The sequence below is a fragment of the Astatotilapia calliptera genome, chromosome 16, assembly GCF_900246225.1.
Source record: "Astatotilapia calliptera chromosome 16, fAstCal1.2, whole genome shotgun sequence".
Lineage (NCBI taxonomy): Eukaryota > Metazoa > Chordata > Actinopteri > Cichliformes > Cichlidae > Astatotilapia > Astatotilapia calliptera.
Genome location: NC_039317.1, coordinates 4,332,594 through 4,348,904, shown reverse-complemented (window position 1 = coordinate 4,348,904; position 16,311 = coordinate 4,332,594). Strand labels below are relative to the sequence as shown.

Below are 16,311 nucleotides of genomic sequence, written 5' to 3'. Positions count from 1 at the left end.
TGTTAAGATGTTGTTGAATTTTGATGTTGAAGGCTCAGAGGAAAGTGAAAAAATGATGTATGCAGGGGCCCCGCCCCCTCAACAAGCGCAGCAGGGAGATTTCAGAAGGAGAGATAGGAGTGGAGACGTATGTTTTTATTGTGGAAAAATAGGACACTGGAGGACGGAATGCAAATCAGCAGCAGGTAGATCTCAACCACAGAACACAGGACCAGCTCCTGCCACTAGGCGTAAGCAGAGCTCTTACAGACAAGGTAACTGGCAACGCAGACAGGAATCACATCAAAATAATGGCCCCTTTGCACTTAGGCAGCAACCTTATAATCCACATTTTAATCCCCACCCATATGATAACGAAAGACTGGACCGACAATAGGGAGGCCCAGGTGATGATGAGGGACAGTGTGAAGCACTACACACGATGCTGCATTTGCAATTGTCCCGTAACACAGAAAGCTTGCCCATGTTAGATATAGAGATAGGTGAAAAGACTTATTCCTTTTTAGTTGACAGTGGAGCCACTAAAAGTTCACTGTCTGGAAAATTCTATAGTGGGCCTGTTTCCTCTGTGTGCATCAACACCATGGGAATAAACGGAACTCTAGTGCAATGCCCCAAAACTCATTCTCTAAAAACACGCTGGGGCCCAAAACCAGATGAAATTACATATCATCCATTCATAATTATTCCAAACTCGCCTGTGAATCTATTAGGCAGAGATTTAATGGCAAAAATGAACTTGTGTATTTCATTTAACACAAAGGGTGAAATGTTTGCAGATACTGATAACAGCTATGTTTTCTCTGCCCTATGCACCGACACCATGGAGAAGGAACATCCTCTGTGTCAGCTGGATGCCTCAGCGGAGAATGAACTCAATATCCATCTGACTGGTACCCCACGTCACACACTGTGCCAAAAACATGTACAGACACCACTACCAGGTAGCCCCATGCCTGGAAGCCACATATTTGTTTCTCTCACACTGTTCAACAACATGATAACTGCTCACACCAGTGAAGGCCAAACAGTGGTTTTGTCACATAACTCAGACATAGGCTATGACATCACTGCACCATGTCAACACCTAGATCTAACCTACCCCATACACTGTACTATCTCTGCTGTCACATTGCCAGCTGAATATCAAAACATGACATTATGGTCAAGAGGTGAGAATGATGTAGGATTTATTGACTGTACACCTTATCATGCTCAGCTGAAAAACAACAAGCCGGTATATGTCAAGCAATATCCCATTTCCGCTGAAAAAGCCGCAGCCTTAGACATCATCATAGGAGATTTATTGACAGCTGGAGTAATAAAGCCCACAGTATCTCCATATAACACTCCTGTCAATCCTGTGCCAAAGCCTAACAAACCTGGCGTATGGCGTTTCACACAAGACTTAAGGCAAGTTAATGCAGTCATCATGCCTCTGCCACCTCTGGTTCCAGATGTTCCCAGCATACTGACATCTATTCCAGCAACATCTACACATTTTACTGTGGTGGATTTGTGCTCCGCCTTTTTCTCAGTGCCTGTGCATGAAGACACACAGCCGATATTTGCATTCACACATAGAAATAAGCAGTACACTTGGACTCGTTTGCCCCAAGGCATGATAGACAGCCCTGCGGCTTTCTCAATGGTAGTACGTGCTACCCTGGACGGCTTCACTCCTCCAGAGGGCTGTACTCTGATCCAGTATGTAGATGATCTCCTCCTCTGTGCTGATAGTGAAAAACTATGTCAAACTGCCACACACATGCTACTCCAGCACCTCCAACAGACTGGCCACAAAGCATCAGCAAAGAAAATGCAGTACTGTCAGACTTCTGTTCAATATTTGGGATTTACACTGTCTCACGGAAAACGTTCTATGACTACAGACAGGGTCAAAGCTGTGACCTCTGTCCCTAAGCCCACTACACAGAAAGAAATGCTGTCTTTCCTAGGCATGGTGAACTATTGCAGACAGTGGATACCAGACTGTTCTTTTCATGACCACATTCTGCGTGAATGCTGCAAAAAAGACAAGCCTCCTCGAATACTGTGGTCCACAGAAATGACTGCCTCTTTCAATGCATTACAGGGAGCGCTGACCTCCGCCCCTTGTTTGGGTCTGCCTGACTACCACTTACCGTTCCACCTGTACGTCACAGAGAACGGCACGACCTGTGCAGGTGTATTGGCCCAAGAGCATGGCTGTGGCTACCGTCCAGTAGCCTTCTACTCAAAGGTGCTGCCAGCAGTAGTTCAGGGGATGCCGGCCTGCCTGAGAGCAGTAGCAGCTTGCTCTATCATGATAAGGGACTGCGAGAAGCTCACACTCTCACATGACACTATTCTACACACCAATCACCAGGTCACGACCATTCTAGCAAACATAACTACACAACACATGACCGCACAACGTCGCTCAGGTTATGAAGCTACACTGACTTCAACAGCAAATCTCACTATAAAAGCAAGCAGCACACCCAATTCGCCAGCACACTTACTTATTCGTATGCTGTGTTCTTCTGACCGACAGGATGGTTCAGACGACCCTGACATTCATGATTGTATGACACGTATACAGGAATCCACAGCACCACGCCCAGACTTAGAGCAGACACCAATCCCAGACTCAGTCATTGTTTATGTGGACGGGTCCTGTTCAAAACCAAATGACAACTTATTTCTTTGTGGCTATTCGGTGGTGACATTGCCTGACATCATACTAGAGGCTCACTCATTACCATTTCACTCAGCACAAAAAGCAGAACTCATGGCTTTAATACGCGCCTGTGAGTTACATGTGGATAAGCGGGTAACAATTTACACTGATAGCCGTTATGCATTCGGTGTGGTGCATGACTTTGGCACATTGTGGAGACAAAGAGGATTTAGATCTGCTGATGGAAAATCGATCGCTAATTCTGACCTTGTTCAAAGACTTTTGCAGGCTATACAGCTGCCATCGGCAATTGCAGTTGTTAAAACGAAGGGGCACAGCACGGCTGACACAGACGAAGCAGTGGGAAATGCTCTTGCAGACGTAACCGCGAAAGCAGCTGCTGCCTCACAGCAACCACCCAGAAGGGAAGTATTATCTTTGCCTTTACAGCTGCCACTTGTCACGCTCCCAGACTATTTAGAAACAAATGTTGACCTAAAATTCATACAAGAGCAAGCCTCTGCCTTAGATTACACTTACTGGGAAAGTAATGATTGTACCTTAGATAACAGAGACGGCTTATACAAAAACCTTGAGGGTTTGATTGCCCTCCCATCTTCACTACTGCCAATCCTTGTCCGCCATTTTCACGGTGTGAGTCATGTCGGACAAAGAGGGGTAATAGGAGCAATAAAATCAAGATTTGTAATCAAGAAAACATCACACGCAGTAAAACGCATATTAGCAACCTGTCTAACATGTGCACGAACTAATGTAGGAAAACCAAAAGCAAAACATCAGCATTTACCACAACCAGATTTCCCATTTCATACATTACAAATCGATTTTACACATATGCCAGCACAAGGAAGCATCAAGTACTTACTGGTAATAGTGGACCAATTTAGTAAATGGGTAGAAGCTTATCCAACATCAAAAGAAACTGCAGAAGTAGTCTGTCAAAAGTTGTGCAATGAAATAATACCCAGATTTGGAATATCTCACCAAATTAACAGTGATAGAGGACCTTCATTCACATCAGAAGTAATTCAAAAGTGTGCTAAAACTCTAGCAATAGACTGGAAATATCATGTGCCATACCATCCTCAGAGTTCAGGAGTTGTAGAAAGAATGAATAGGACCATAAAAAATCGCCTGACTAAAGCAATGATAGAAACAGGAATGACCTGGATCAAACTACTTCCTCAAATCCTCTGCGAGATTAGAATGACTCCATCCGCAGCAACCAAATTATCTCCATTTGAAATAATCATGGGAAGACCGTTTCCAAAACCATGGTCAGCCTCCAGAGGGGCACCGCTATTGGAAGGGGACATAGACACTGCATTGTCTGACTATGTTCATAACCTGGTAGAAACACTGAATAATAACTATCAGAAAGTTTGTCTCTCTCAGCCTCTCCCTTCCATAGATCCAACCCATCCGTGGAAACCAGGAGATGCGGTGTTGGTACAGTCGCTAAAACCAAGGGCACTCGGGGAGGCCGCGTGTTCCAGCCCCCAGACTGTACTTGCAGTGACGAGAACCAGCATCCTAACAGACGGACAACCTCAGTGGATTCATGCCAGCAGGGTTAAGACCAGCCCCACCAAACCACCTAAGGCGTCGGATCAAGTAGATGACGTCTCCGGCGAGCCAGCGCCCGGATTCAATACACCTACAGATGACGACTCAGGCGAGCCAACGCCCGGATCCAATCCACCTACACACACACAATCACTGATTAACACACAACACCTGAAAGAGCCAAGACTCAGAAAGCCCTCTGATCCCCCGCCTGAACAACAACAAGGTACTCGAACATCCAGCAGGAACAGAAAGCCTAGAGTACCACACAATGTCTAACCTGATAAAGATAGACTCGTTTCATCCTGATAATGGAGAAAATGAAATGCCCATTGTCATCACACGACGCTTATTCTGTGTCTCTCGAACCTGGGACCAGGCCAGGAGACGACTAAAGAACTGTCTTTTTTATATATTTAGGTTATTAATCATATCTACTGCATTAATCTTAGGATTTTTATTTACTATTTCGTATTGTAAAGTGCAACCCTGTTCACATTTCTGCAAGCCACATTTTCAATGATAACCTATATAGCTACTAGTACAGCTACTTCAATGTATTTGCAATTAGCACAAATTGATCCTGAGGATGTGCCAGATGTTAACAATGATGTTCCTGATGTGTGTATTGAACATTAGGTTGTGAACTATTACATTTTATGATTTGCTTTTTATATTATATTATTACATTTGTGATTTTTCCTTTCTATTTGAGTTATTATTTTTTAAAAAAAATAATAATAAAAAAAGAGTGGAACTGTTAGGTATTTTAGTACCATGGGAGCATTTACTGGATATTGTTTTATAGTGACATTATGCAGGAAAACTCTGTCATTCAATAAGGCCCCTTTGTTTTAGTTATTTTTCTCTTTGACCCAAGAATTGATGTGTGAGAATCACAGGCTGGTACAAGGTTGAAATACCACAGAGATCACTCCCTCAGCTACATTAGTTTCTTAATCTTTTAGACGCCTGTTGAAGGCCAAATGGTTTGTTTCAGATTTCACTAATGTAAGAACTCTTCGTTTTGTGCCTTGAAAATATGTCGCTGAGATAATCACAATTGTAGCTGAACTAATAAACTACACAAAGGATGCTTCTTCACCCAAGGGCAGGAAGACGCTGCCTTATCTTGGTCTGTACTGGTTTAAACTGATAATCTGCTGTCTCATGAATTTTACCCTCTATATAAACTGTTGTACTTGTGAATAAAGTTGAGTCACTTTGGGAAGACAATCTAAAGCAGTCTCTGTTTTCTTGTTCTCCCAAGCTGCTCCCGAGCTCGTACTAACACGCTGAATGGCATACTTGAATATTACTTGAGAATATATTTGACTGTGTTACAGACTAAGGGACATTCTCTGCTGATAGGTGAAGGTACATTCTCTGCTGATAGACGTCCACGCCTCGGAGGAAGCCGATCCACGGAGTAGGCCCTGGAAACAGTTTCCTTCATCCACATTCATCCTTTATTGCTGTAACAATGAGGATTATTTTTTATTAGTGCAAAAAGCTCACACAGGTTACCCTTCCTTCAAAGCTACTAAAATTATACCAGAAATAACAAGTGCCATGTTAAATAAGCTACTCATGTTACGTCTTGTCAGGGTTATTATGGAAAATGATTTTAAGGTAGCCAGTACTGGGCGAGTCCCCTCACCCACATCAGCATCAGAATCCTGCATTGTCCACTGGGCAAGACTCATAGGATCAGGGATTAGGACCTTTTTTTTTTTTTAAATCAGCAAGCTGAAATCAACATCCTGTATAGGGGTTTTGTGGGCCTACCGATTGACAAGTTGAGTAAATTAAAAAACTGAGACTTCCATTTCTGACCTAGAATGAACAGAGAGAGAGAGATTAGGACACAATTTAAAAAAACGCAAGTACAACATATCCAAAAGGAATTTAGAAAAGAGAGAGAGGCAGGCCTACAAGAAGAAAATAGTGAAGCTTTTGGCCAAGACGAAGGGAAGGGGGAAATCAATGTCCAATAAAAACTGAAAGAAAGAAGAGGGGAGGAGTTGAGAGGATGTGGTGTTGGGATCAGTTATATTACTAATTGTAGTCATAACTCAGCCAGAGCTGGAGCTCTCTGCAGGTCTGTGGAGATGGATACTCAGGATGGAGCAGAGCTCTGCTTTCCACAACTCTTCAACATCTCCTGCAAGAAACCTACAACTCCTCTGTCTCAAGTTTTGCTCCTTTATATTGTTGTGTCCTCAATGTCTCTGCTGACTGTGACTCTCAACTTGCTCGTCATCATTGCAGTCTCCCACTTCAGGCAGAGTTTCATATTTTTTACCTGCTGCTGTGGCTTTACAAGTGTATACCTGATTTGTTATATCTGTTTGAATACTTTCTTTCTGTTGACTTTTTTTTAAAATTATATTTTCCTATCTTTCTAGGCAGCTCCACACACCCACTAACATCCTGCTCCTTTCTCTGGCTGTCACTGACTTTCTCGTTGGTCTTCTGTTTATGCCTGGAGAAATCCTGCGAAATACAGCGTGTTGGTTTCTTGGTCAGCTCACATGTTCTCTGTATAATTATGTATCCTACATCATTACCTCTGCCTCAGTGGGCAACATGGTGCTGATATCAGTCGACCGCTATGTGGCTATTTGTGACCCTCTGCATTACCCCACCAGAATCACAGAGAGAAGAGTGAAACTTTGTGTTTGTCTGTGTTGGCTCTGCTCTGTTTTCTACTGTTATGTGATTTTAATAGATGATCTAAGTCAACCAGGCAAGCATAAATCTTGCTATGGAAGATGTATAATTATCATTGAATTCATTGCAGGATTTGTTGACCTTGTTTTATCCTTTATTATTCCACTTACTGTCATCATAGTTCTGTACATGAGAGTGTTTGTGGTGGCTGTGTCTCAGGCCCGTGCCATGCGCTCTCAGGTTACAGCTGTCACACTGCAGCTCTCAGTGACTCTAACAGCAAAGAAATCAGAGTTAAAAGCAGCCAGGACTCTGGGTGTTCTTGTTCTTGTGTTTCTATTATGTTTCTGTTCATATTACTTTATTTCACTTTTTGGAAACGAGTTGCTCAATAGCTCATCTGCATCGATTGTGATCTATATGTACTATTTTAACTCCTGTCTAAACCCTTTGATTTATGCTATGTTCTACCCCTGGTTTAGAAAAGCAGTGAAACTAATTGTGACTCTACAGATACTGCAGCCTGGCTCCTGTGAGGTCAGCATACTGTAGAAAAAAGAAATCTTTCCTTAATGTACCAAATGGTATACCAAATTACTTTCTCTATCAATAATGTACTATATTAATTTTACGACATTTAACAAGTAATATGCCATACATTACATTTCTTGAGTAATAACCCCAACACTGGTTGTCAAATAGTGCTGGTTTCAATTATAAAGGCCTAGAAAAGGGTTAACAACCCACTGGCAACCTCCTGTCACTAGCAACAAAATGTGCATTCTGATACTGTTTGCCGAGTGGTTGCTGGCTATCACTGGGTCAGACTGGTTGAAAACAGTGTCACAAAAAACCTCGACATGATTGTTTTAATCACCAAAATGTTGCTGTGGCTACTCAGAGGGAAGATTCCAGGTTTTCAAGTTTGCCTTGTTACCAGGCAGCTGCAAACCAGTCTTTAGTGTGATGACTCCTGTGTGGAGTGTATCTTGAGACCTGGGGTAGAAAGAGATTGCAATGCCCCCCTGGGTACCTTTACATCACAGCTAACTGATGCTAAAAAAGTCTTAATATCCAGCTTTATGTGACTGAAAATTATCAGAGTGTGTGTGTGGGTGTATGTGTGTGCGGTCAAAGCAACACTCTGATTGCGGGGATTGCGTTACAATAAATGTTCAAGTGAAAATGTGCTACACACAAAGTTAATTCAAGTAGAATTACACAAACTGAATGAAGCTTGATGTGAATACCCAAAACCTTATATTCGAAAACAGGGGAAAACTCCTGAAAAAACCCTTAGTCTTTTTTCTTCAAACCAGCCCTCTACTAGCTCCGTCTCAAATTCAGCAAAGTCTAAGTTCTCCTTTCGCTCTCACTCGAACCGGACCGCAGCCAGCGCATAATTTTTCCTTCTTGTTTGCTCCCCGGCTCAGCTCCCCAATGTTGCTTACCTAGTTTGAAAATTTGTGCCGGAGACCAACTCCGCCCAACTTCGCCCCGCTGCCAATCACATAACAAGTGGGCGGCTCCCCTCGCACCCTGGTTAGCCAATCGGATACAGGTCCGATTTACCTTCACCGGGATAGGTTTATTCTCTCGCTGGCATTCAGGATAAATAATCTAACATTTCAGCTTAAATTTAATTGTTTTTTTTTCTCTCAGAAAAAACCGACGGCTGTCCCAATTCGAAGTGTACTTCAAATGCATACTCCAAATGCACGCCAGCAGAACTCACACGAATGCATTTCAGCTTAAATTCAATTGTTTTTTTTTCTCTCAGAAAAAACAAACAACTTTTCTCTCTTTTTCACAAACAACATGGAAGCCAGACCTGCCAACCTCACTGTGGTCTCTCAGACCCCAGTAAAAAGCTACAGAGCCTCCGCCACGCCAGCAGAACTCACACGAATGCATCTTTGCAGGGTTCAGCTAACATCCACTATCCCATTAGATGAGAGATTCCGTCTCAGCACTGGGGGGTTTTGGGGCTATGCTTTCAGCCTCCCCAAGAGCAAAATCTATTTCTACCACCTAAAAGCGGGTGAAAGTTTTGGCCCGCTAACACCGCTGATCGCTTTTACTTGCTCTGACTGGGCTGTTTTGACCCTCATCACTACCCCTGAAATCCAGAAGAGCCTGCGGGAAACGAGCTCGCAGAAACCACAAACCAGGGACCAGCAGACTCATCCGGTTTTCAAAGAGGCCCACGCGTTTCCACCATTCAACCAACAACCCCACTGACACTGGCCTTTAAACATGGTGAGAAAAACCGTGAAATACACCCAGTGGGAGACCAAGACCACTCCGTTTTGCAGGTGGATCTGTAGAGCTAGTCGTCAAACAACCGATGATGCTCACACAGATTATTTTGTGTTGGACCTTTCAAACACCCAGTCCGGTGTTTTCAACACCATGCTTCGAATTCCCACTCAGGACTGGGTGAAGATGGTGGGTGAAAAGACTGGGAGAATATTAGAGCTTTTTAAGCTAAGTAAAACCACAATTGAGTTGGTCCTGGTTGGAAATAACCCGCAGCGCTCTACATAGCCCTGCCCCTCATCCAGTCCCCCTTACCCCTGCGTCCTCCTCACCCTGTCCTTCTAAAAACCACAACGGCTGTGTCCTCCACATCACACATCAAAGATCACACATCTGCCATGTGTGATCTTTGAAGTTATGTTTAACTATGGTTTTATTTCATGATCGAGCATTACACTTTGATTCTAGTAAAACAATATAATGAGTTTGATTCTTGCAATGCTTTTCCAAGAAAGCTTTATTTGATGTAAGATTTTTCCAAAACAATTTTATTTGTTGTAATTAAAAACATAACATCTGAACGAGTAAAAACAAATAACGAGTTTGATTCTTGCAATGCTTTTCCAAGAAAGTTTTATTTGCTGTAATGAAAAAACAAACAAACAATACATTTAAAATGGGTAAAAACAACTCCAAAAAACAAAAAGAGAAAAAAAACAACAAAGCTAAAAAAACAAGAAAAACAAAACATTTGAGAAAAATAACAGGGAAGAGAAGAAAAATGATTACTAGGAGAGCCAGAGTGAGTAATTCTCGCCTAGTACTTTATGAATCACTGTCCTGGTCACCCCCGTGACGCTGGCGTCAATTTCTTGCAGCGCGGCCTCTATATCGCGGACATCTCTGAGTTCAAACAGATATGCCTGGGCAACGCCTCTGACTTGAGCCGCTGGTGGTGAAAAACCCTCTAACCGTAAAAATGGTAATAATGTGTTGGTGAAATGTCCATTCCATAGTCTTTTGCAGAGTTCATCATAGTATCTGAAAAAGTACTATTTTTCCAGCGGGAAAAGACAAGAATGTCGTCTCTGCAAGGGGTCGGAGACCTCACATCCTTGACACACATCTTAACGGTGCTTAAAGATTAAACGGTTAATTTTGTGAGTTCCATAACAGCCGTGGGGAGTAGAGTCGCCGCCTCATCGCTGTCCACAGCCGAAGGCTGACTGCGGCTCTCGTGGGGGTGGGGATCAATGTCTTTGGGCTCTCGGAAAAGGGCCCGGCATACAGGGTCGCCCAAAGCCCAAAGTGAGGCACCGGAGACTGAAGTGTTTGCGGGGGTCTGGTCCGGTGATTGCCAACCGAGTTGAGGGTGGCTTGGCGAGTTCCATCCTTGAGGTGATGAGGGCGGGGGCGGAGTATCTGGAAGCATAGCGGCCGGAGACACTGAGGCCTGATGCGGGCTCTGAGGTGGGGTATCCAGGGCCATCGGCGGATGCAAGTAAAAGCGATCCAAAACTTTCACCCGCTTTTAGGTGGTAGAAATAGATTTCGCTCTTGGGGAGGCTGAAAGCATAGCCCCAAAACCCACCAGTGCTGAGACGGAATCTCTCCTCCAATGGGATAGCGGATGTTGGCTGAACCTTACAAAGATGCATTCGTGTGAGTTCTGCTGGCGTGCATTTGGAGTATGCATTTGAAGTACACTTCGAATTGGGACAGCCGTCGGTTTTTTCTGAGAGAAAAAAAAACAATTAAATTTAAGCTGAAATGTTAGATTATTTATCCTGAATGCCAGCGAGAGAATAAACCTATCCCGGTGAAGGTAAATCGGACCTGTATCCGATTGGCTAACCAGGGTGCGAGGGGAGCCGCCCACTTGTTATGTGATTGGCAGCGGGGCGAAGTTGGGCGGAGTTGGTCTCCGGCACAAATTTTCAAACTAGGTAAGCAACATTTGGGAGCTGAGCCGGGGAGCAAACAAGAAGGAAAAATTATGCGCTGGCTGCGGTCCGGTTCGAGTGAGAGCGAAAGGAGAACTTAGACTTTGCTGAATTTGAGACGGAGCTAGTAGAGGGCTGGTTTGAAGAAAAAAGACTAAGGGTTTTTTCAGGAGTTTTCCCCTGTTTTCGAATATAAGATTTTGCGTATAGAGGGTTCCCTAAGTTATTCTAGGGGGTTTTTTTTGCTGCGCGTATTTGGATAAAATACGGAGGGTCTTTCAGGAGGTTTCCTGCTTATTTGCCTAAGGGTTGGGTGGGAACAGAGAAAGTTTGATCAAATTATTCTAGGATTTTTTGTTGTTGTGCGTTTTTGGAGAAAATAGTTTTTTTCAGGAAGTTTTTTATGTTGGGAGCCGCGGTGCGTTTATGCTCGGGGGGATCGCGAGAGTTTTTTGAGACTCTGACTTTGATTCTAAATCTCCTTGTTCGGATTAAACAAATGCAAATAAAATGAAATAAAGTCTTTCCCCAAGACATGCAACCTGCATGTCTCGCCATACTGTATGTTAAAAATGCACAAGTTTAACTAAGCACTTTTACTTTTAGGGCGATCGTGGCTCAAGAGTTGGGCGTTCGCCTTGTAATTGGAAGGTTGCCGGTTCGAGGCCCGGCTCGGACAGTCTCAGTTGTTGTGTCGTTGGGCAAGACACTTCACCTACCGCCTACTGGTGTTGGCCAGAAGGTCCGATGGTGCGATATGGCAGCCTCACTTCTGTCAGTCTGCCCCAGGGCAGCTGTGGCTACAACTGTAGCTTGCCTCCACCAGTGTTTGAATGGGTGGATGACTGGGTGTGTAAAGCGCTTTGGGGTCCCTAGGGGGGACTAGTAAAAGCGCTATACAAATACAGGCCATTTACTCTGGTTGAACACATTTTCACACACACAAGCACAGTCCCAGAGACACAAGCACAGACCCCAAGACACAAACACAGTCCCAGAGACACAAGCACAGACCCCGAGACACAAGCACAGTCCCAGACGCACGAGCGCGCTGACCCACCACCAGATGGCGTTTTTTAAGCATAAAAGGTAAAAACTTTTTTTAATGGCTTAAAAATAAAATAATGCTATTAGATATAGAAACTTTTTAAAAATAATCAATTAGTTCTTTTTTGGGGGGTGGGGGGGAGGGGGAAGCAATGAGCTATGAACTAGCATATTTTGGATGAATATCATATTTTTTGATGACTATCATAATTTTACTGATATCATATTTTTTATGAATATCATATTTTTGTTACTTCCTTTATTACCTCCTAGGGTCACAAATTATTTTATTGGGGCCACAAATCACTCTGTTTGACATAAGGGGCCTAATATCGCTCCTACTGTCAACAACTTGAATGCCCAGCTGAGTGTCTCTCTAGGCCTGGCTGTGCTCATCCCTCCTTCAACCTCTCCTCCCCAAAAATAAAAATAAACTTAGAGATTCTTAGTTAGATTAGTAAAGTATAATTGATTTCAATATTTTTTGTGATTTTCATTATTTTATTATGCTATTGTGTTGCTGAATTCCATTAATAAAATTTCCTGCAATTCAAGCCTAAATTGTGGACATTCACTTTTTGACCTTTAGTGAAGCAGTAAAGGTAGAAATCCAGGATTATTTTTATTAGTGCAAATACCTCTCACAGGTTACCCCGTCTTCCAAGCTACTAAAATAATACCAGAAATAACAAGTGCCATGTTAAATAACAGGTTAACAGGTGAGACTGATGGGCTACTCAGGTTACGTCTTATCAGGGTTAGGATGAAAAACACCTGGCTGATTTAGAGGTAGTCAGTACTGGGTGAGTCCCCTCAACCACATCAGTGCCAGAATCCTACATTATCCACTGGGAAAGACTCATAGGATCAGGGATTAGGACTTTTTTTTTAAATTTAGCGAGCTGGGATAGGCTCCAGCGCCCCCCGCGACCCTGAAAAGGATAAGCGGAAGCGAATGGATGGAGCTGAAATCAACTTCCAGTATAGGGGTTTTGTGGACCTACCGATTGACAAGTTGAGTCAATTAAATAACTGAGACTTCCATTTCTGACCTAGAATGGTCACTCCTCCACCGCTCCAGAAATCGTTAATCAGAGCCATCGTTAGTCCTTCCGACTGCAGCTCACAAGCTGCCAATCGCACATAACGTCACACCACAACTCTCTCAACCCCTGCTTCCCCGTGGTTTTAAACACGGCGGGCGTGATAGCAGATGCTGTGCAGGTGCGTCCGCACGACAACGCCGACCATGCCTCCCCACACTCATTTATTTCTGATGGCGTAATGTCATTCTTCAATTTGGATTTATCCAAATAAGAGTGTGCATAGCCAAATTACAAGACGAAGGGAAGGGGGAAATCAATGTCCAATAAAAACTGAAAGAAAGAAGAGGGGAGGAGTTGAGAGGATGTGGTGTTGGGATCAGTTATATTACTAATTGTAGTCATAACTCAGCCAGAGCTGGAGCTCTCTGCAGGTCTGTGGAGATGGATACTCAGGATGGAGCAGAGCTCTGCTTTCCACAACTCTTCAACATCTCCTGCAAGAAACCTACAACTCCTCTGTCTCAAGTTTTGCTCCTTTATATTGTTGTGTCCTCAATGTCTCTGCTGACTGTGACTCTCAACCTGCTCGTCATCATTGCAGTCTCCCACTTCAGGCAGAGTTTCATATTTTTTACCTGCTGCTGTGGCTTTACAAGTGTATACCTGATTTGTTATATCTGTTTGAATACTTTCTTTCTGTTGACTTTTTTTTAAAATTATATTTTCCTATCTTTCTAGGCAGCTCCACACACCCACTAACATCCTGCTCCTCTCTCTGGCTGCCGCTGACTTTCTCGTTGGTCTTCTGTTTATGCCTGGAGAAATCCTGCGAAATACAGCGTGTTGGTTTCTTGGTCAGCTCACATGTTCTCTGTATAATTATGTATCCTACATCATTGCCTCTGCCTCAGTGGGCAACATGGTGCTGATATCAGTCGACCGCTATGTGGCTATTTGTGACCCTCTGCATTACCCCACCAGAATCACAGAGAGAAGAGTGAAACTTTGTGTTTGTCTGTGTTGGCTCTGCTCTGTTTTCTACAGCTATGTGATTTTAATAGATGATCTAAGTCAACCAGGCAAGCATAAATCTTGCTATGGAAGATGTATAATTATCATTGAATTCATTGCAGGATTTGTTGACCTTTTTATATCCTTTATTATTCCACTTACTGTCATCATAGTTCTGTACATGAGAGTGTTTGTGGTGGCTGTGTCTCAGGCCCGTGCCATGCGCTCTCAGGTTACAGCTGTCACACTGCAGCTCTCAGTGACTCTAACAGCAAAGAAATCAGAGTTAAAAGCAGCCAGGACTCTGGGTGTTCTTGTTCTTGTGTTTCTATTATGTTTCTGCTCATATTTCATTGTTTCACTTTTTGGAAACGAGTTGCTCAATAGCTCATCTGCATCGATTGTGATCTATATGTACTATTTTAACTCCTGTCTAAACCCTTTGATTTATGCTATGTTCTACCCCTGGTTTAGAAAAGCAGTGAAACTAATTGTGACTCTACAGATACTGCAGCCTGGCTCCTGTGAGATCAGCATACTGTAGAAAAAAGAAATCTTTCCTTAATGTACCAAATGGTATACCAAATTACTTTCTCTATCAATAATGTACCATATTAATTTTACGACATTTAACAAGTAATATGCCATACATTACATTTCTTGAGTAATAACCCCAACACTGGTTGTCAAATAGTGCTGGTTTCAATTATAGAGGCCTAGAAAAGGGTTAACAACCCACTGGCAACCTCCTGTCACTAGCAACAAAATGTGCATTCTGATACTGTTTGCCGAGTGGTTGCTGGCTATCACTGGGTCAGACTGGTTGAAAACAGTGTCACAAAAAACCTCGACATGATTGTTTTAATCACCAAAATGTTGCTGTGGCTACTCAGAGGGAAGATTCCAGGTTTTCAAGTTTGCCTTGTTACCAGGCAGCTGCAAACCAGTCTTTAGTGTGATGACTCCTGTGTGGAGTGTATCTTGTGACCTGGGGTAGAAAGAGATTGCAATGCCCCCCTGGGTACCTTTACATCACAGCTAACAGATGCTAAAAAAGTCTTAATATCCAGCTTTATGTGACTGAAAATTATCAGAGTGTGTGTGTGGGTGTATGTGTGTGCGGTTGAAGCAACACTCTGAAGACACTAATTTGAGAGTCTGAGTTACAAAATGTGTGATTTAATAAAATAAGTTTCATAAAAGAAATAAATGGTGATTGACAGCAGAGTTTTTAAAAAGTGACAGAAATTCTTAATATGAATTTTAATTATTGAGGGATTGCGTTACAATAAATGTTGAAGTGAAAATGTGCTACACACAAAGTTAATTCAAGTAGAATTACACAAACTGAAAAACGGAGGGAGAGGTAAGTGACGGAAGTGATGGACAAGGTAAGCGACTCATGCTGTAACTGACGTCAGACGCCAGAGACTTTGGCGGAAAATTAAAGCGAATGGTAGTTTAGAATTGAACAAAGTTTCTTTAAGCTTCAGTATTACCAGATATACTAATCAATTGTCATATAACTAACAACATTTGTCCTATCATCTCTAACACCCTGGAGAACAACGGGGAGAGTTTAGACGTTCTCCAAGATTACATTGACCGCTGTTTCCAAGATTTAGTCATGAAGAAGGCTCAGAGTGCATCTTCCCCGGCCAAAATTGAGACATCGTCATCAAAGAGATGTCACCCGGCAGACTCCCCCGGCACAACATCATTTTCAAAGACATTGCAGACATCCTGGAGTCAATCGACAAGCGATTGTCCAGTTTCGATGCTAGGCTGTCGCTGGGGGAGATTTTACACCGGGAATTTAAGGCTACGTCCACACGTACACGGGTATTTTTGAAAACGCAGATTCTCCGTTTTCATTTTAAAAAATAATCCCGTCCACACGTAAATGCAGAAATGAAGGAAAACGCTGCTAGGAACATGCCAAAGCAGCAGGTGGCGCTATATTCCTAACTGTGTAGAAATGTTAGCCAATCAGAAGTCTAGAAGCCTCGGTGGGAAAAAGTAAACAAAGCTGGGGCATAGAAGCAGAACCGAGTCGTATATGTGGAGGGAGAGTAACTGTGTG

The 16,311-nt window shown here is 43.0% G+C and overlaps 3 protein-coding genes across 3 annotated transcripts; all 3 read left to right on the top strand.

Moving 5' to 3' along the window:
* The first annotated feature begins 411 nt into the window (after positions 1-411).
* LOC113007946 (uncharacterized) lies at positions 412-4,804 on the top strand. Its single transcript, XM_026145020.1, has 2 exons — positions 412-4,301; positions 4,347-4,804. Exons 1-2 carry the CDS (start codon positions 422-424, stop codon positions 4,526-4,528), a joined length of 4,062 nt encoding a protein of 1,353 aa, XP_026000805.1. The 5' UTR covers positions 412-421; the 3' UTR covers positions 4,529-4,804.
* Positions 4,805-6,294: 1,490 nt separating this feature from the next.
* LOC113008313 (trace amine-associated receptor 13c-like) lies at positions 6,295-7,474 on the top strand. The gene is made up of 2 exons (XM_026145656.1): positions 6,295-6,533; positions 6,658-7,474. Exons 1-2 carry the CDS (start codon positions 6,361-6,363, stop codon positions 7,472-7,474), a joined length of 990 nt encoding a protein of 329 aa, XP_026001441.1. The 5' UTR covers positions 6,295-6,360.
* A 6,090-nt stretch (positions 7,475-13,564) lies between these two features.
* Positions 13,565-14,772, top strand: LOC113008279 (trace amine-associated receptor 13c-like). Its single transcript, XM_026145585.1, has 2 exons — positions 13,565-13,831; positions 13,956-14,772. Exons 1-2 carry the CDS (start codon positions 13,659-13,661, stop codon positions 14,770-14,772), a joined length of 990 nt encoding a protein of 329 aa, XP_026001370.1. The 5' UTR covers positions 13,565-13,658.
* Positions 14,773-16,311: the final 1,539 nt, after the last annotated feature.